The following is a 21,004-nucleotide window of genomic DNA, read 5'->3' as shown; positions in this document are numbered from 1 at the left end:
GAGGAGATTCAGGTATTAAATGTTTGCTCAATGGTAAAACACCAGGGAGGATGGTAACAGTTCAGTTTTACACTACTTAATATATTACATAGTGATATCATAAGAAAGAAGTCAGTGTAGCTACTGTGATTGGCTTTGGCACACATTGTTGTGAAACACATGGAAAAAGAATGATTTCAATTTGAATCCATCCTGAACAGTGGATTCTAAATGAGTGAGAGGCACTGAAAGTGACTCAGACAGACACAGAAGAACATTGACTCACTTGAAGCTGGTTCTCCAGACTGCACTAACTAGACTTACAAAGCCATTCACACCATTTGTCACAGATCCAGTATCTCTAGGCAACGCAGCAGAGACCGTGGTCACAAAGGCGGCTGCTAAAACAGGATCTTCATTTCCTGTTCCTCTTAACTGCGCCCACAACCTTTTCCCCACATGCAGGTGTTGCAGACATGCAGCAGCAGGCGTATTAGAATATTAGACTCTTCCTGTGTGCTAATATGATGTTAGATTAAATGAAGTTGTTAAACAGCATGACATTGTCATTCAAATTGATTTCCTGAACATACACCAGAAACAAACCATGTTTGCCACCCTTTCAGATAGCTGAGATCATGTAAATGATGTGCAGGACATCAAAACACTCGCTAGGTCACCCATGCATTTTTAACTTGTGCTGCAGATATCACTCAAAGATGCTTGTTTTCTGAGGTTGTTTGCAAGGTGCAAAGTTCCTGTTTTTTTGTGGTTAGTTGGTTTTGGTTTTTGTATTGTTTATGCTCAGAATGCAGAGCAGATGTGACCATTCCAGCATCCACCAATACTGAGCGTTGAGTACAGCTCTACACAGGCTTATCAAGATAACTAGTGAATTAAGGCTTGTCAGCATGTCAGATTATATGTGTAGTCAGGTTCTTCAACCTTCCTTAAACACAATACCTTTTATTCTATTCTCACTGGAAACGGTTGGTGTTTTTTTGGTGATGACTCTAAGCAGTCAGTTTAAAGGTGTAATATTGACTACAATTGAGTACAGTAATATGTGTGCACACATGCAGACACGTTATGTACTCAATGTCTCTGTGACATTGTGTCCAAAGGCATGCATGCCCATAGGTGTGACTGTGTGTGTGAATGTCTCTTTATATCAGTCTTGAGATAGACTGTTAACCTGTCCAGGCAATTCTTAAGGTGACAAGCGGTTCGAATAATTTATTATTTCATTATTATTTATTAACCATAGCTTGCTTTTATGTCAGTCTACAGAAAAAGAAAAAAAGAACAAAGCAAGCAAAAGCATTTACATCATAAAGGAGACACACTTGTTTTGCATAAGGTTTTATCTAACCTCATCAACTGGTCTTGCGTGGCAACATCTTAAACTGTGAAAAAAACGGAATTTTTTTAATATCAGATGTCAATCTTGTTTTAATTTTGTCATCATTTCACACCTAATGAACAACGTCCAGCTTGCAGTTTTTCACAGTTTCAGCTATATAGTGCAGAACAAACACTTGTCTTCCACTGAGTGTGTGTCTGCAGCTGGAATCATGTTACACAGTTTTCTAGTTCTGCTCTTTGGTTTGGGATTGGTAAGTGCAACATATGCACATATGAAGTAGATGCAAAATATTGTGTGCTAAAAAATCTGCACTGCCTTTTTGTTGTCTGTTATAGGAATGAAGGTAGAATATCAGTTCCTTTAGTTTTACTAATACATAAATAATTTCACCGTTTAATTTTGTTACTGTCCCTTCATATGTGCTTTATAGACAGCAGCCAGGCTATCAAGTGAAACAGGTGAGTAAGATAAGTGTTTGTTGTTACTCAGGTGTGTCTTATTAATTTTTTTTTATCAATAATAACTCTAAATGACTTTTGTTTGCTTCAGCTTTGGGTCTTAAAAATGATAAAAGGTGTGGTCCTAACAAAACATTGACCGCATATCTATCTGTTGGTCTCAAATCCAGCCTGGTACATTTACAGAAATGTTTAATAATGTACATTGTCTCTCTACAAATCAATATGTCTTCAGCATTCAGCAAAAAAACAAAAAACAGACAAAATAATGATGTCTATATGAAGTACTTTGACTGAAAGGTTACCATGCAGAAACAGACACTTGGGGTTATTTGAAATCTTAGTATAAGTATCATTTTTGCATTTAAAGGTAATGCTTTAATATATGTATAACACATTTAGCATTGTTACTGTGGTACTGGAGATTATGAAATAACATAATTTCTCAAGTACTGATACAATCTGATTATTGTGTTATTTTAGTTTCTCTAATAAATCCCATTATTACTGATTGTTCTTTCTACAGAAATTGACGTTGATGAAGGTCGTGACTGGGACATTGTCGACATTAATGAAGGTCTGTAGATGCTTTATCTTTTTTCTTCTATGTGTCTAAGGATTTTTATCAACCAGTACAATTTTTCTTTTAAAAGGAGCTGGGCTGGACCTGCTGGAGGGAGATATCAAACTGGAAGAAGTATGTGCAGAGAGCAAAAACTGTTGATATCTGAATATTTGGGGGTTGTACTGTGTGCCTAAATATTTGCACACTTATACTTTTTCATTTACATAACGTTTTTTAATCATGTAAAAATCCAATTGACGTTAGAAACCTCCAGACCAACAAACACTGAATGCTTCCAATTCCCCAATTAGATTAGTTTAATACATAGTTTAATACAACAGCCAGTTTACAGCTGGTGATGTCTTCTGATATCACTATCTTTGAGAACATCTCATCTATCGGCTTGACAAGGCTAACAAATTAGAAAATACATGGATACAGTTATATAATTGACTTAATGTGAGCTAGTTCAAGTGTTCTGTTTCTCCTTTGTCCATCTCTTATTGTATCTGTTGCTCTCTTCATCCCCATCAGCCATTCACCAGAAACATTATCCTAGGAGATAAGTATCGCTGGCCAACAACTGTTCCCTACTACTTGGAGGAGAGTCTGGGTAAGACACAGTGCTATGGAAACCCCCATTCTCAGGACTGATCATGTTATTAGGATGCTTCTTTATGTTCATTTGTCCTTTGCTTTGTTACATGTAGAAATGAATGCAAAGGGAGTGATACTGAAGGCGTTCGACCAGTACAGACTGAAGACCTGCATTGACTTCAAACCATGGAAAGGAGAGGAGAACTACATCTCTGTGTTTAACGGCAGCGGGTGAGCAGCATCCAGCAAATCTTTAAACACAAACTAATGTTATCATATAGATAACCAGCAAAATTATTGTGTGTAACATGAAAAAGGTCACATATGTATAATCATTAGCCTAGAGAATATTATCACCTAACTTTGCATTGCAACACCTCCTGAAAATTTTATACAGCTAAACTGCAATCACAATCCAATCACAAGCTTTTTCAGAGAAAATTCAAATTATACCTTGATATTTAAGATATTGATAATTTTTTTGTTTGTTTGTTTTTTAATTATTGAATCCTGCAATAGGCTTCAACAGAAATTCAACTACACTAGATGAAAATGGTGTTACTAAATTTAAGGAATTAATTCCATCATATTTTACTGAATATTATATATTCACTGATGAATTTCTTTTACAAATTAAGTTCATAACATTTTAAGAAAAAAATATGAAATCCTCCCTGCAACTGGTATTAATGAATTTGGATGTACAGCTCTAGATTCACTTGTAAGACATTATTCTTACTATGACTGCTTCAGATCATGTTAGTAAGTGTCATTAAATTTAGTAATTAAATTTAGTAATTTAAATAAGTAAATAATCTCTTAGACCCTACCCTGGCTAAACTGCTCAAAGATGTTTTACCTTCATCAGCATGTCCATATTAGATTAGATCTGTCTTTACTTCTTTAGTAACAGGCTATGTACCAGGGGCTTTTAAGATCACTGTAGTGAAACCTCTACTCAAAACTTGAGGGGATTTAGCCAATAATAGACCAATATCCAATCTGCCTTTTATCTCTAAAATCATTGAAAAAGTAGATTCAAAACAATTATGTGACCACCTGCACTGGAATAACCAGTATGAAGATTTCCAGTCTGGATTTAGAGTCATAGTACAGATCCCTCCCACCCACTACACATTGTGCTGGCTGTACTGAGGAACACTTAGAGCGAGTCTTTTCACGTATATGTCTTCCTTAGGTAATATTATTAGGAGAGCACTCTATAAATTTCCATTGTGTTGAGTTATCTTTGATATCTTCTTTACCCCATACGTAAAAGAAATCGCTAGAACTTACTTCCATCTGAGGAATATTGCAAACATTAGGAGCATCCTGTCTTAAGGTGATGCTAAAAAGTAGTCCATGTATTTGTTACTTCTCATAACTCTTTAAAAAGTCTCCAGCCAATCTAAATACTGCACACAGAGTTCTGATTGGAATTAGCATGAGAGATCACATTTCTTCTACATTAACATTATCTACTTAGACTTACTTACTTCGACTAGGATGTGGCTACAGACAGTAAAGGCTGCTGGACACCATGTTAGCAAAGCAATTAAAAGAGTCTTATCATGTGAATATCATCTTTTTGTCCAGGTCTTTGAAGACTGTGTAGACAGACTTAGATCTCACTCTTCCTCTCTGCAGATGTTTCTCCTCTGTAGGCAACCAGCGTGTGGGAAAACAGCAGCTGTCTATTGGTAGTAACTGTGATGATCTAGGAATTGTTGAGCACGAATTCCTGCATGCTCTGGGCTTCTGGCACGAGCAGTCCAGAGCTGACCGTGATGATTATGTCGACATCATGTGGGATAAAATTAAACCTGGTAATACTGATGAGTAATACTTTGAATTACTGCTTTACACTCTGAGCTTCATTTTCCTGCAGACAAAATTCTGTCTTCTTACTTTCATAGACATTTAGCCACAGCAGCTAAACATTGCACTCTTTGACATCCTCCATCATTTGTTTCACAATCATCATTCTGACATATACTGTGCAGCTCGGTGAAGACAGATGTGCTGTGTAACATATTACTGCAATTTCATCTACATCTTTAATGAGCCTTAAATTTATAGCAGGGATCTATGAAGGAATTAAGGTAAGATTCCATTTTGTTTCTTTTATGGTTTTGTTATCAGTATGCTGCTGTCTTGGGTGGATTCACTTGACAATAGTATAGTATACAACTTCCGAAGCTGTCAAAGATAGTATTCCAGCAGCTACTTTGTTTCTCCAGATAGGTCTTACACAATCTTGCCGCAAAATGAAGTTACCACTAATCACTTGTTGCCCAGAGGGAATCATATGCCTCGTCAGGATAGATTAGTATGTTGATTGAGAAGGTCTTGCACAAAATGCAGGAAACCAACTCTCCCTTTAACAGAGCATCTCCAGATTGTCACATTGCCTCCTCCATGCATCACTGATAGTGTTAGGAAGGCAAATTTTTATGAGCTCTATCTCTGAGCTTTGTACTGTTTGTCCTTTGCTTGGATCTAAACACTTCAAAAACCACAAGACTTGGTTCCTGTCATCTAAAGTTCACTGCGACCTTCTGACTTGCCAACCCTAGAAGCTTTCTCTCGTGTTTTATTTAACAATGCAGCCAATTCAAAGGCAGTGAAGCATCTGTTTCTCAAGGACAGTTGTTAAGTACTTGTTTTGGACGGATGTGCACTTGGGCCACTGTATATTCAGCCCTGATTGGATCCAGGTCTCTAGTCTCTGGAGACTATAGTGTACATCTTTTAAAGAAATCTAGATCTTCTATCTAGATCTAGATCTAGATCTTCAATCTATTTCTTGGTTATACTTTATAATAGCCTTCCTTTCTTGAAACAAGTACAAACTAAGTAAAACTGTTTTTGTTTGGTCATTTTTAGTTCTAATCTACACTGACAATGTAAGGCCCGTCTTCTTATGGAGAATTAGCCAAATATATATATAAAATATAAATATAAAATATAATATATATATATATATTATATAAATATATAATATAAGTCAAACTATTGGTTTTCTGGACATTAACATAGTTTTTTTTACAGTAGATTTGTGTGTAAAAAAAACTTTTTTTGCCAGTTATTACAAATTTATCGTGCACATTTTTATACACATACATACATTTCCTTTATTAGGGTATGGGATATTCAATATCTAAAACAATCCCATATATTTGAGAACGTTATCACCCGAGTTGCATAAAAGTTGCATCTGTGATGTATTTTAGGAAAGTAGCCCGGGTGTATACTCATGCAGTAAACTAATACATTAAGAAATCAGCTTTATTAGCTCCTTAGGCTGTTTATACACATTTTCTCTCACTATGAGACACAGATAATTGTTGCATCATCCATAGACTGAAATCCAGTAATTGCTATGCCTTTTTCAGATAAGAAGAACAACTTTAAGAAACATGATGACACAGTGTCCACTGCTCTGGGTGTTCCTTATGATTATGGCTCTGTAATGCACTATGGGAAGATGGACTTCAGCATTGGCTCTGAGCCCACCATTGTCACCAAGATCCCCCAATTCATGGATGTGATTGGTCAGAGGATGGGGTTCAGCGCCAGTGACCTAACCAAACTCAACCGCCTCTACAACTGCAGTAAGTCATTTTGTACATCACGACTAACAATGAGTCAAGATACCATCATTGCACCAGAGGAAGGCCTCAGGCTACATGTCCTACAGATACTGTAATATGATACTGTGGAGCAGTAGTTATGATGGTGTGGTGACATCACAGAAAGAAGGTTTGGGGTTTGATCTGATTGTGGAGTTTGCTTGGCGTGGGTCCTCTTGTTTTTTCTCTGTTCCAAAAACATGCAGGTCCATAAGATTCAGAGGGATCTATTTGCAGAAATGGAAAATGGAATTCATAATTAGGTTTTCATTACACTGTAAATCACAAGGAAATAACTATAGTTGTGTTTTCTTTAGCATAGAATGAGCCTTTTTTTTCTACATAAGGAGTGGATGTTTTTTATACTACAGCTCTGTTTCTGTTTTCAGTGTCTGTGGTGATTTCATATCAGACTTTGCTAAACAAATTGAAAACTTCAATAATCTAGGCAAAAAAAAAAAAGAAATGAAGCTTACGTAGCATTTTAGGCTTTTTACTGGTGAAGACAGCTGAAATCATTCAAATGAAACTAGATATTTCACCTTAATGCAGCAGTTTCTCTCCACAGCCAGTTCTTCTACCTTTGTGGACAGCTGCGACTTTGAAGAGGACAATATCTGTGGGACGATTCAGGGTCCAGGGACAGCCAAGTGGGAACGGCGCAGTTCTGTAAAGGGAGGGCCTAAAACAGACTTCACAAACATGGGACAGTGCCAAGGTGACAGTCCATCATTACAAATGTACATCAACTTAGTAGTATCACGTGAGAGGGGGCACTGTTGTACTAAATATCAGCACGACTGATATCTTCAGCACTCGACCTGCGTCCTCGTACCTACAAACACATTACAGCCATGCTGATATTAAGCTTAACAGTGCCCCCTTTCGTGTGATAGTGCTCAATAAAACATTAAAGAACAGTGAAAAGGGGATGAATCATGACCTCTTTGACTTTGGATAGCACATAGCACAAAGGTCTGCATGTTCTTCCTGTGACAGTCTAAAGACAGATTATGGTAACTGGTGGATTTAAATTACTCGAAAGAGTAAGAAAGAAGTTTTCTGCCACTCTGTGACTACCAACACAGTGGTCCACCTTGACTTCTAGTATAGTTGATCAATGGATGGATGGATAAATATTCTTTTATTTTCTAACAACTCTGACATCACAGTAGCCCTTAATGTATTTTTGGATGTTTCCCTCTTGATATTTCAAGACAGCAGAACACGATTTTTCTTTGTCTGTTCTTCTATCCCACAGTCAACAACCCTGAAGTAGTATAAACCTTTATAAGGGCCCCCAATGCCTTAGTTTGTCATTGTATTCCATAATGAACACAGGACATGTTCTAAGTCTTAGCAGTACAACTTTCCAGGCAGAGTCAGTAGGTTCTTGAATGTGGAGACAGCTCACGTATCTAATGTTGCCAGAAAACCTGATGGGTGTTTGAATTTCTGGAAGATAGTTATTCACCATCCAGAGGTGATCTTCACTCATCTTTCTTTGCTGTGCTATTTTGATATGTTCTGTACTCAGGAAAAGGCTACTTCATGCACTTCAGCACGTCCTCTGCTAAACCTGGTCACCAAGCGTTCCTGGAGAGTCGCTGGCTTTACCCCAAACCTGGAGTCCAGTGTCTGCAGTTCCTCCTCTATAGCACTGCTGCAGCTGATGATGTTCTCAATATCTGGGTGCGAGAGTACGACCAGGCCAACGCCAATGGCAAACTGAAGCTCTTCAAGAGCATTTCAGGTAACAAATGAAACACTGAATACAAAAAACACCTTAATTAAATGAAAAGGTAATTTTACTCAATCAAAGCTGCTGTGAGCAGCAACATGAATGTATTTAAAAGCTGCATGTAGACTGCACCACTTTGCACTGCGGCTCTCTCACTTCTGAAGTACAACTTGTGAATTCTATTTTATTACAGGAGGTGTCAAGGGCTCCTGGGAATTACATAACGTCAATCTAAATGTGACAAAGAAGGCCCGTGTGGTGTTTCAGGGCGTGAGGGGAAAGAGACCATCAAAAGGAGGCTTCTCTCTGGACGACATTAACCTGTCGTCCACAAAGTGCCCTCAGCACATCTGGCACATCCGCAACATCAAGGGCCAAATGGCCAAAATACCACCAGGACAAGAACTTTTCAGCCCTCGCTTCCTGTCTCCTGCAGGTTACTCCTTCCAGGTAAAGACTTTTTTTTATTCCTCTGTGCCAGAAACAGTCATTTTCTGTCTTTGTATCCGTCTGGACATGACATGACGTCCCCAATCAGATCAACATGGATTTCCATCTGCCCCATTGTATTGTGTGGGCACAATTTACTTCAGGTACTGTACTGATTTGTAGACCCAAACTGTGATGATAACAGGTTGATGACTGTGTTTTGGATTATTGATTGGACAATTGTTGAAACGAGAAATGTGATGATGTCACCTTGACCTCATGCTGCTCTGTGCTCTGTAGGTAGGTGTGTACCTCAATGGATTAAGCAGCAATCCAGATTACATGGCCCTCTTCTTCCACCTGACCTCAGGGCCTAACGACCACATGCTCAAGTGGCCGTGTCCATGGCAGATGGCAACCATGGCTTTGATGGATCAACAGTCGGACATCAGACAGCAGGTGAATATGCACCGAATGATCACCACCGACCCTAACAAGAAGTCCTCTAATGGTAAGAGAATCTTGACTCGACTTTAGAGGTGGTCAATCAGAGACTGACTGTTCACCTGTTTCTCTCAGGTACTGAGTTCTTCTGGGATGATCCCAGGAAAGTGGGCTCCAAAGTGACTGACTCTGACGGCAGCGTTTATTATCGAGGCCCAGGCTACGGAACCAGCACCTTCATCACCCACAGCAGACTGAGAAGCAGAAACTTCATCAAAGGAGATGACGCCATCTTCCTCTTCAGTCTGGAAGGTACAGATACTAAACCATTAGACAGGACCAGGACATCATAGACAACTAGAACCTCTAACTCAGTTTCAGTGTGTGTCTGAAAAGTCATGATTGATCATCTTGTCTTCAGATATATCCCACCTGCTGAAACCTCAGCCTCTCCCTCACTCTGCACTGCACGCTGATGCCAGTCTGTTCAAGGCTGCAGACCAAGGTGCTCCAGAGGAAGCTGTTATCAACCCCAACATGTTGATGCTGCTAAAGGCTGCAGACCAAGGTGCTCCACAGGAAGCTGTAATCAACCTCAACATGGTAGGGTTAATAACAGCATGTGTGGCAGCTGCAGTGTTGGTAGTTTCCATTGTTATGATAGGAAACATCTGCGGGAAGAAGAAGGGAAAAGGGGAGTTGAGTGATGATGTGCTGATCAGTTTACTAATTCACACCCTGAACTCATTTACAAACTGTCCTGTGATTCAGTGGAAGAAGATACTGAATGTGTGTGTCTTTGTTTGCAGGAGTACCCAACTAAAGGATCATTTTTCACCACTCCATGAGGTGTTGATCAAAAGAAGAATCTAAACCAAATGATCTCTACAACATGTATTCATCTCTTCTTCTGCTTCTTTAATCTATAATGTGTAATAAACTTTCTGGCAGCATTTGTCTTTGTCATTTATTCCTATTATCACAAGTTCTCCATTGGTGATCAGAGTGCCAGCCTCGATATTTAAGTTTATTTTAAATGGGTCTAGAAATGTGGTCTTCACCTTTAAATGGCAGCAAAGTCTGAAGAAAAACAGGGATTAACAATACTGTGGCTATCTAACTGTGTGGTACTTACTGTAGATGATACATAAACAATCAAACAATCTTGGACTACCTGGTCCGCTGCGTCCTGCAGCCCCACCTGTTAATCGGTGTGAGACAGTGGAAAAAAAGGTTCGATTTTTTGTGATGTGGCTGCATTGTTCTGCTGTGGTTCAGGTTTTAACAATAAGAAACATACTGTATGGTCAAGTGAAACTGGTTTTCCAAGTCAGTATCTGGTCTACATTTGTCTCAGTAAGTTTTGAGGAGCAACAAACCATAAATTGAGATAGAAAATAAATAAATAAATAAAACTACTGTAAGTCTAGATCAAGATGAATGAATTAAATGTAGACTTTCAGCTATAATTTAAGAGATTTTACAAAAATATAGCATTTACAATTAGGAGTTACCTCATTATCTGTCAGATAAAACAGTTATCAAGTGTTGATTTTGGAGCAGTCTCAGTTTGATGGCATGGTAATGTCATCTGCAATTAAAAAAAAAATGTTTGTGAGGAGGTTCTAATACAAACCCTAACTTGGTTGAAAAAGAGCACTACAATTGCACTGCACCACCTACTGCGTATAAACACACAGAGAAACAGACAGCACCTCTTCTCCCACATCGATTCAATCAAGTTCTCTTGCTGCCATCAAAATTCAACAAGGAGGCGCAGACTAAAAAAATATAGACTGAAGACATTTGGAGAAGAGCTGTCATTGGACCTGCAGGTACATAGGGTCCTTAAACTGAGGAGTGGACCAAAATACCTGTGGACAGAAGTCTCATTGAGAGTTACAGAAATTGTTTAATTGCAGTGAGCAGCCTCAAAAGGTTGCGCAACAAAATAGTAAGTTATTTTTTAGAACACTTTTATTTATTATTACTTTTGTCATATTCCAGTGACCTTTATGGGTTTTTCCTTTCTTTAATGGAAGGATACCAACAATGTTGTCCACGTTTGTATATAATTTCTGTTTGAGATTTGTAATTGATTTAGATTACTATGTAGAGGTCTGTTTCCACTTGGACATGAGTTTGTCACGTTCTGTTGATCAATGTGGAAAAAGACTAAATACACTGGCCATAATTCAGTAAAAAAGTACAGTGTAAAAACCTTCTACACACACTGTACAGTACATTCATTTTTACTTTTGGTGCTTCTCTTCGTAATATACATTATTAGATTGAATAAGAGCGTTTGGGGTCCAGCTCTAATGTAAATCTGTTTTCCTGTTGAATATTACATCCATCTTTCATATATGGGAAAACACCAGACAAAGTCAATTTCAAGTCTAGTATCCTCTTTATTATGACAAACTCAAACAGGACACCATGAGCGCCACGACTCATTCTCAACTGGAAGGTAAAGTACAAACTAACTCACACATTCATTCATGTTGTATGTGTCTTTCATACAGTGACCTTCTCACATTGGTGTTTTTTTGTGCTCAGATGAAAAACAATCATTTGCTTTCATTTGACATTTGATGGAGCAGCACTCCTGAGTTCTATTCAACTAGAAATAGAAACAAACATTTCTATACTGAGAAACATCTACAATTCAACTGACCCACTTCTTCAAACATCCTGCTGTTATCTTTAACAACTCTTCACAATCAACCAGCTGCTTCTCAATCAAACAGGTTCTTAAAAAAACCACAAGGAAGACCTCAACTGTCTAATCCATTGTCTTATTATAATTTATTAAATTTAATTTAATTTAAAATGACTGGAGCCGTCCTGATCAAATCATTTAGTTTCACTTCTCTGATAATTTGGTATTTCTAGACCCTCAGAACTTGTGCTGCTTTAGGTTGGTTCACACTAAAAAAGAAGAAAAGGAATATTTCTTTACATTCAGGCTCATGGGAGCTATTTAGGCTAAATATTCTAATGTGTCACAGACAATTAAAGCTGCAATGATCAACATTTTCTTTATTGAATAGACCATATGACTGTGTGTAATATGGAAGCTGGAATTCATAGTGACAAACTCAAAAATAATTATCCCTCATTATCACTATTTTTACTTATTTACAGTTTGTTTTGGTTTTCAAGCTGGCCAAATTCATAAACTATTGCAGCTTTAAATCACAATTACAAAGTAAAACAACATCTGTTATTCAAACAAAGTCACAGTGAGTTTGTATCGCTAGAACACTTGCATCACACACTGTCATCATGCATCACACCAACTTCTTACATGTCAACATTTTATCACCGTTGTGATAAAATGTAGTGTTATTGTTCTTATTCACAAGCTGAAGGTAAAAATTATGAGCTGACTTCATGTGTCAGCAGAATAAAACAGCTCACTGGTTCACTTTCATTTGATCTTTTAGGTTTTGTTACACAGCTTTTATCTACTGTGCTTCAAAAATTTTAAGGTAAACTTATGTAATGTGTGCTTGTCAACGGGAATGCTTGCTATAGACATGATATGAGTAAATGCTATTCATTCTTCAGTTACAAATTCACCCTTCATTACGCTACACAAGTGATGTTAAATGATTTCAGATTGCCTTTTGCAAGCAAACACTAGCACACAAAGTAGTTAAAAAACCAACACACTGTTATGGATGTTTCACACAGACATATCACACACACAAGTAAACAGATCTTGCAGCTTATACACACTGCCTCCAACAGTTGTGTACTCCTCTGCGCACACACACACACACACACACAGACATATGCAAGCTTATAAAAGTCAGGTCTTCTAAGGTTCATATGCTATGAAACTAAAACACAACCCTGAACTTCTGTCAGTGCAGAAAGGACCCACACTGAGCTGCAAAGACAAAAAAGAGGAAAATGGAAGGTAAACTGACTTAAGGTCACAAATAGACCCAAATAGCAGTGAGTATGTGTTTAAAATGTAAAGATTTTCCCTTTCGTGTCCACACAAAACCTGAATCAGGAAGACTCGTCTGAGTCAGAACCACAGAGACAGGACTAAAGACAAGAATGAAGGACTCAGAGGGACCGGAGCAACAACCTTTCTGCTTCCTTACTAAATTTTACAGAACAAAGACGTATGTCTGCCCTGTGTTTGACATGAAGCTTCCCCACATTCTCACTGGGAGATAGCTGCTGTCAATTCATCACTCATCAAAGCATTGAAGGCGTTTGATTCTGTTCTTCACATCATCTCCTCTCTCTGTACCTGCTGGCCAACACTGTGTGGCTACTGTCAGTGCTTCACAACACACACACACAAATGCAACACTTCCGACTACTACTCTGAGTAGATACTGGCATTTATAAAAAATTGTCTCACTACAGCCTGTGATGTCCAACATACCAACAAGCAAACATCAACATCAAACATCAATTTGTTCAGAGCCACGATCATAGTCGATCAACAGAAATCAATTTTACTTTGAATTTATTTACCTTGTATTTACCCACTGGTGCAGCTTAGTACAAAACAGATAGAAATTGCATTTCTGACTCTGAATATTGCTGCAGTCTTTCTCTTGTTGTCATGCCACTTTTTGTGTTTAAGTCAATATGCAGCACTTCTCTCTGGATTAACATCACTCCAAGCTAGATGAACCCATCTACCAAAAAACACAAATCACGCTGTTTAATACAACATGCAAACAATTTTAGGGAGTTAATATGTAATTGACAAAAGATTGCTAACATTGTCATAATTTCAATCCCTGTCAACTAACACAGTTGACATTTTGGCCATTTTAAGACCTCATACTAACAGCAGACCTTTCTATTCTCGCCACATTACCTTGATCAACTCTTGTTTTTATGTACTTTCCTCACGTATTTGTTAATATACCATCTAAAGAAGACATGAATAGGCAAAATTGTTTAAAACACCCTTCTCCTATTTTAATCATTATGTTCAACAAAAAAAAAGAAAATTGCAGCAGTGACCATAGATTTTTTTGCAAAATAAATTATAGGATGTTGACTTTTTTGTATTAAATGAAGGAGAAATATGGCCCAATATAAAACAGATCATTGCTTTAAGTAAATAAATGTAAATATGATAAATACAGCCCATGGAGTGGACATGTACCCTAAATGATAGAATGAGCATTAAATTGGGTTATTAATAATGTGACAAAAGTGGAGAATGAGCTTGATGTGTAGATCAGGTAGGATAACGCATTTTTAGTTTGTTCTTTATTGTCACTTTACCAAGTACTGAATACTAAGTACCGCAAAATTAGAGAAAGGACGAAAATGTTACATTTACTTGTATTAAAGTCGCCAAATGACTAAATGTGATGCTTTGTGAATAAATTTGACATTTTACTAGGATTTTGTTTTATCAAGGAATAATTCTTAGGAAACTGCTCCACTTTCTTAGGACTTTAATGTTATTAGTTTCAATTTTACTCATCATAGTGACACTTTGATTAATTTTTTGTTATTTTGTCTGTAACATTTACTGTAAGACAGTCAGTTGTAACGGCATAGTCAGATGATCAGTGGCTTTACTTCCACGTAGTCTTTCTAAGGTAATTACTTTTTCCTTTTAATGGAGTCAAATGAGTTCACAGAACATTCAGACTATACAAGGTCAACATCTGTCTCCATCATTCTCCTGCCAGGACAAAAACACGTTAATAATTTGACTATCAAGAGGGCGTGGCCTGTCATCTACCTTTAAAAACAACTGTCCTATCGAGCTTCCTCTAAGACGCAGTCAACTTCCAGATTGGCTTCACCCACACTGATCCCTGCAACCAACCTACCCACCAACCAACTCACCAGGCTTCAAACCATCCTGCTGAAAACCACACAGACACATCTTGTCTTCAGTTGCCTCCAGGTTTGAGATCTGTTTATTTAGCTTTTTAATGCTTTTTAAAGTTGATAATTATTAATCAGAAACAACCTCCTGCTGTTTGAATCATTTCTGAAAAAGAAATATGTATATGATCAGTACATTATTGTTTAAGACAAATATGATCATGATCACAAAAACCACTAAAATCAATGATTTTAGTGGTTATTATATTAAATATGTGTCATTACAACAGGATGCGTCTCCTACATACTATGACATTCTACCAGTCTTTGTTAAGCTGAGAGGCATCAAACACAGCAGAAGTGTTTAACAACAGGGTTTAGCTGCAAGGAGAAAATTATGTTTTGGTGGAAAACAAACAGGATGCCAGAAAATATTACTCAAACATTCAATATCAACATTTAGATACTTGCCAGATATACTATTTAGTGTAGTTTGACTTATTACATTATGAGAAGGTTCCAAGTTTATTCATTTCAAAACATATTCTGTTGCAAATCAATACTATACTGTAATATATTTGTAATTTCTATGAAACAGGGTTGATTAAACAAACTATTACTGACTTGTTGTCAGCCATGGCGTCTCCTGGTCTGCTGTTCCTGCTACTGATGTTGTCCTCGCCGCTCCTCTCCAGCATGACTTCACCTTCATCCTCCAACAAGCAGGAGGTCCATCATCTGCAGAAAAGAGGCTCCACAGCAAAGAAGTTATTGTCTGCTGGTGATTACATTGTTAAATTTGCATCGGCAACAAGCCCTTTCATTGGGATGATACCAATTGTTGGACAATATATAAATAACTTTACAGGCTTAGCAAAATTTATCATTAGTGTATTGAAAGGTCAACCAGATCTAACAAAAGCTTTACTCGAAGAATTTAAAAATCTAAATCTTAAGATTGACGAATATCATGTAGAGCAGAAATGGGACCAATGGGCAAGTCAATATTATAACATTGAGGTCGATATTGAATTAGCTTGGAATGAATTTGAGAAAGTTGTGCAAGTTTTCAATGACACAGATAATCTAGAGGATAGGAAAAATATAGTACGTTATTTTAAGAAAACATTTAAACATATTAGTACTGCCACACAGAAGATCCATATGATCCTGACAAACACAAAACATCTTTCCAAACTGACTTTTCAAAGCTCCTAAGTGAACATTTTAAATGTCATGAAAAGGATATCAAAGAATTTGTTATCTTTCTCAACACTCTTATTTATAAAGGAAACTCTGTGAAACTTTTTTATGACAGACTAGCTGGAGTTTCTAGTGAAGAAGAGCTAGCCAAAATTGCATTTGAATGTGCTAAAGTGATGTTTGAAATCCACAACAACTGTATTTCCAACTCTCTCAAATATGTCAAAGAAGACATTGAGAAACAAATTCCTGACATCGAAGATCGTGATGAACTAGCAAAGTTCAGCAGGCTGTTTCTGGAGAGAACATACGACAGGTACAACTGGATTACTGTTGCTTTTCGAACCAAAGGTTCTACACACAGGCACGCCAAACAATTTAACAAACACATCTTGTCAGGATTTATTAACATGACCAAAGGAGATGTTACTGTGGCTGTAGCTAGACAGATTAAAGGGAATCAAACCAAGGCTGATAAGGTCAGAAAGGCCATTGAGAACTGCCTTGATAAATCGGTGGATTGTCAAAACATAGCAAATAAACTTAGTGAGTGTAAGGAGTCTGTGGACGGAATTAAAATAGATAAGACGTATACAGCTGTTCATGCCTATATTAGTGAAAGCCATGACAGCTTTAATGCACTGGATGCAAAACAAGCACCGGATGAAGAATACCTTAGTCTTGACACCCCATCTCGCACACCTTACATTTATACTGGAGTTTGTAGAAAATTTAAAGCAATTAACACTGGACATTTTAGAGTTCTGATTAAAAGTGATGAAGAGATGATGGGAGAAAATCCCTGTGACAAACTCAACTGTGGTGATGAAGGAAAAGGCAATTGTCAGGTTTTGGATAACCACATTCCAGTGTGTGTGTGTGTGAGAAGGACTATTATGGTGAGCACTGTGAGGAGAGTTTGGAGGATTACAAGCACAAGCTGATTGAAGGAATACCCCAAAAGGCAGTGAGCCTGGAGTAATTAGCTTAGAGTAACAAGTCTTTTTTATCTATCTTAACCGAATTCCCATAAGAAGCTTAATAAATAATAAGATAGTAAATACCACACTTGGCTTTTCCACATAATTTAGTAATGTCTTAACCTGACACTGTGCCTGAAGATGACTTTCCTGTAATTTGGTGTTAAATCAATAAACTGAACTGAACAAAGGTCCTCTAATGTTCATTATTAAATGTGAAGCCTGTTAGGTGCTGATGTGTTTGAATAACTCAGTGTAAAAGGAAGAAACAATGAACTCTGAACAACTACGTAGCTGACATCATGTACGGGCTGCTGCTTGAGTTTTATTTTGTCTTTTTGTTTTTATTCATGGACAGTTTGTTTGTTTGTTTTAACTGAGATTTAAACAATCTCTTTTTACTGGCCATGAATTTGAATTCATGAGTCTCTTGAATTTCTGTTCATGCTGTTCAGTCTTCTTTGCTATCTTCTCTTTCTTTTTCAAGACTTTATTTTTCAACAAATACTTCAATGGTACGTCTTAGGGTTAAGAATTAAAGCAGCTGGATGTGAAGAATTCTCTTTGCAGAACATGCTGTTTAATAGGCTGATACTGATCACTGAACAGTCTGTTTTAGTAGCAGAATGATTAACATGTAGTTCACTCTGAAAACTGTCGTTCTCTAAAAATGAAAGATGTTCTATTATTGTTATTTCTGACCAACATATCTTCATCTGCTGATGGTTCAGTTTGTACATGCAGTTTGTGTCTCATCAGATACTACACTACATTAAAAAGTGAGCAGGAACTGTCATCAGAAATCAAAGTTGAAATATTAGCTTCTCAGACATGAACCAGTCTAGAACATCTGTTTCTGTCTAGGTCTGTATGATCCTGCTGCACATTTGCTTATAACATTTGGACACCCTAACATTAACCACACAGGCAGGCGGACACAGCATGCTTCAGCCATGGCAGCAAGCAAACAGACTAGAGCAAGACACACAGATTCTGTGTGACCTAAAAGATATAAAAACTGTACCTACTCTACATATGTCTCCTCGTGCCTCACGTCAGCGTTAATAACTGCCTCATCATCTGTCTCCCTGAACAGGTTGGGGACTCGATGCTCTTGCTGAATTAGCTTTAACACATCATCAGTAAACCATAAAGACTGATAAGACCTGCTTTGACTACATGCGGAAAATCTCCACCACCATAGCTTTTCCATCATCAGCCAATGGGGCCAACATGTCTGCCACATACCAACCTTTCCTCATTGTTCAGGTGTGCAACAGCAGGACTGGGATGGCTGACAATGGTTAGAAATCTGACCTGATTAAACAGCTATTTTCTTTTATTGCCACAACTAAGAAGTAGTTAATTTATTAGTTGTTGCTTCATATCATGTTCATATTAAGTTCTTTTCAGAGAGCTGAGTTGTGGCCAACAGCTGCTACAGTTTACTGTTTAATTTTAAATACACAGTGGTCCTGTTCAAAGATTGTGTCACAGGGCCAGAGTGAAACTAATGTAGCAGGTGTTGAACCTGTGGCAGGTAACGGGTTACTGAGCTGGAATTAAACATGCTGTTACTCAGTTATAATATTTTACTGCACTGGAATCCCTGCCTTTGACCTTTGACACACACAGACGTCAATGTGAACTTTAGAAAACACAACTCAACAATGTAAAGTGTACCTGTGACTTGATGTATTTAAATGATGAGCTGAGATGCTTGTTGAGAATGAGAAAACTCACAGAAATACCCTTCTAGGATCATTATGTCAAGATGGAAAATGTAAGGAGGACTTTTATGATAGACATCAATCAAATCTGCAGTGGTAGGGATGATTCTGACATGTTGATAAGATCCATCAAACAAATTTCTTATTGTAAATGTCTTATATTATCCTGACAATACCAGGATTCATCTGGCTCACACTGTGAAAGGGTGGTTCAGGGAGCATGACACAATATTTTCACACATGGATTGGCCACCACCTGAACCCTATTGAGAATCTTTGGGATGTGCTGGAGAAGACTTTGTGCAGTGTCTGACTCTCTCATCATCAATACAAGATCTTGGAGAAAAATGAATGAAACTCAACAAGAATAAATGTGGTGACATTACAGAAGCTTTTTGAAACAATGCTACAGTGACTGTGTGCTGTAATCACAGCTAAAGGCGCTTTAGCGCCTATTAGAGTGTGTGACATATTTTTGGCAGGCACACTTGTGAGCTGGGGGAGGGGAAATTATTAGTCAGAACAGCATGGAGGCAATACCAAGGATAATTCTGATTCTGGTTTATGGCCCTGACCAAGTCAAGTAAAATTTAAGAGATGTAGTTGTTGCATGAAGCAGCGTCCTAAACGATTCTTTTGGAGTCTTCTTGGATGTAGCTGTTGGCCTCCAAATACGTGGCTTTATTTATTTATTTGAAAAGACTAGACAGCTTGTTTTGAATTAAATATGTTTAAATGTCCAAATTCTACACTGCGATAGTAGTTTTAATTTCTATCTGAGCTTTGCTGGCTGCATAGTACAGTGTATAGTACACAGATGATACAGGCGTCAAAGGATGGACATAAAACAAAAGTTCAGAAGTTCTTCCGTACAGTAGTGGTTTCATTCTTTTTAAGGACATTCCATATTGTTGGCTACATCCAGTGTTTGTACAGTGACTCGTGACTTTTTGTGCAGACTTTTCATTCAGAGACTCATCATTTAACCATTTAACTGATTTTACAGCGCGCATGTTTGATAAACGTGTTGAAGCGTTGTTCAGAGATTTGATCTTGTTAAATGCAGTTCTCGGGAGAGTTGTAGATTGTTTTGGTGTCAGAAAGGTGTTGAGTGGGTAGAAGGTGCACTTGTATTTATATAACCCTAGATTTCTATTTAATACAGTAGCCAAATTAACTAGAAAGAAGAGTAGTAGAGTGCAGTAGTGAGGACTTCATGAACTTTTTCAATAACAAAAAAAAAATTGTAAATATAAGGCATAAAATAAGGCATAAAATTCAAGCTTTAAAACCAGACAATTTAGTTGACGCACATGATGAGCTAACCACAGCAGATCAGTACCTGGAATACTTTACTCCCCTTGAAGAGAATGAACTGTTTTCACTCATCACAGCACAGAGACAGCACTTGTTAAAATAGTAAATGACCTCCTATTGGTCTCTGATCAGGATAGCGTCACTATGCTTGTGCTACTCGACCTCAGTGCAGCTTTCACCTCAGAAATATTCCCAAAATAAGAAGTATTTTGTCACTAAATGATGCAGAAAAATGAGTCCATGCTTTCATCACCTCTAGGTTGGACTACTGTAATGCCTTACTGTCTGGCTGTTCAACCAGGTGCATAAACAAGCTTCAGTTAGTTCAGAATGCAGCAGCGAGAGTCCTCACTCGAACCAGAAGATACGAGCACATCTCCCCTATCTTATCTACACTTCATTGGCTCCCCGTAAAATTTCGCATTGATTTTAAAATACTACTTTTGACATTTAAAGCATTAAATGGTCTTGCGCCGCAGTATCTAAGCGAACTGCTAGTGCCTTGTGATCCGCTACGCCTACTTCGATCAAAGGATGCAGGCTGCCTGTCAGTACCTCGTATCCTAAAAACTACAGCTGGGGCAGAGCTTTTTCTTCAAAGTTATGGAATAGCCTTCCAAATAGCGTTCGGGACTCAGACACAGTCTTAGCGTTTAAGTCTAGGCTGAAAACCTATATATTTAGTCAAGTATTTTGTAAATAGATTTGAGAAGGACTCATGGACATAGAGCATT

General features: G+C 37.7%; 1 protein-coding gene across 1 annotated transcript; it reads left to right on the top strand.

The window, feature by feature from the left end:
* The first annotated feature begins 1,503 nt into the window (after positions 1-1,503).
* On the top strand, positions 1,504-9,745 carry LOC113151893 (meprin A subunit beta-like). The gene is made up of 14 exons (XM_026344755.1): positions 1,504-1,595; positions 1,776-1,803; positions 2,330-2,380; positions 2,457-2,500; positions 2,903-2,981; positions 3,079-3,196; positions 4,613-4,791; positions 6,361-6,579; positions 7,166-7,315; positions 8,135-8,350; positions 8,532-8,788; positions 9,068-9,226; positions 9,347-9,523; positions 9,633-9,745. The coding sequence occupies exons 1-13, from the start codon at positions 1,554-1,556 to the stop codon at positions 9,392-9,394; spliced, it is 1,590 nt and encodes a 529-aa protein (XP_026200540.1). The 5' UTR covers positions 1,504-1,553; the 3' UTR covers positions 9,395-9,523; positions 9,633-9,745.
* The last annotated feature ends 11,259 nt before the right edge of the window (positions 9,746-21,004 follow it).

This window comes from Anabas testudineus, unplaced genomic scaffold (assembly GCF_900324465.2).
Source record: "Anabas testudineus unplaced genomic scaffold, fAnaTes1.2 Contig204arrow_ctg1, whole genome shotgun sequence".
Lineage (NCBI taxonomy): Eukaryota > Metazoa > Chordata > Actinopteri > Anabantiformes > Anabantidae > Anabas > Anabas testudineus.
This window is presented reverse-complemented; position numbering and strand designations above follow the sequence as displayed.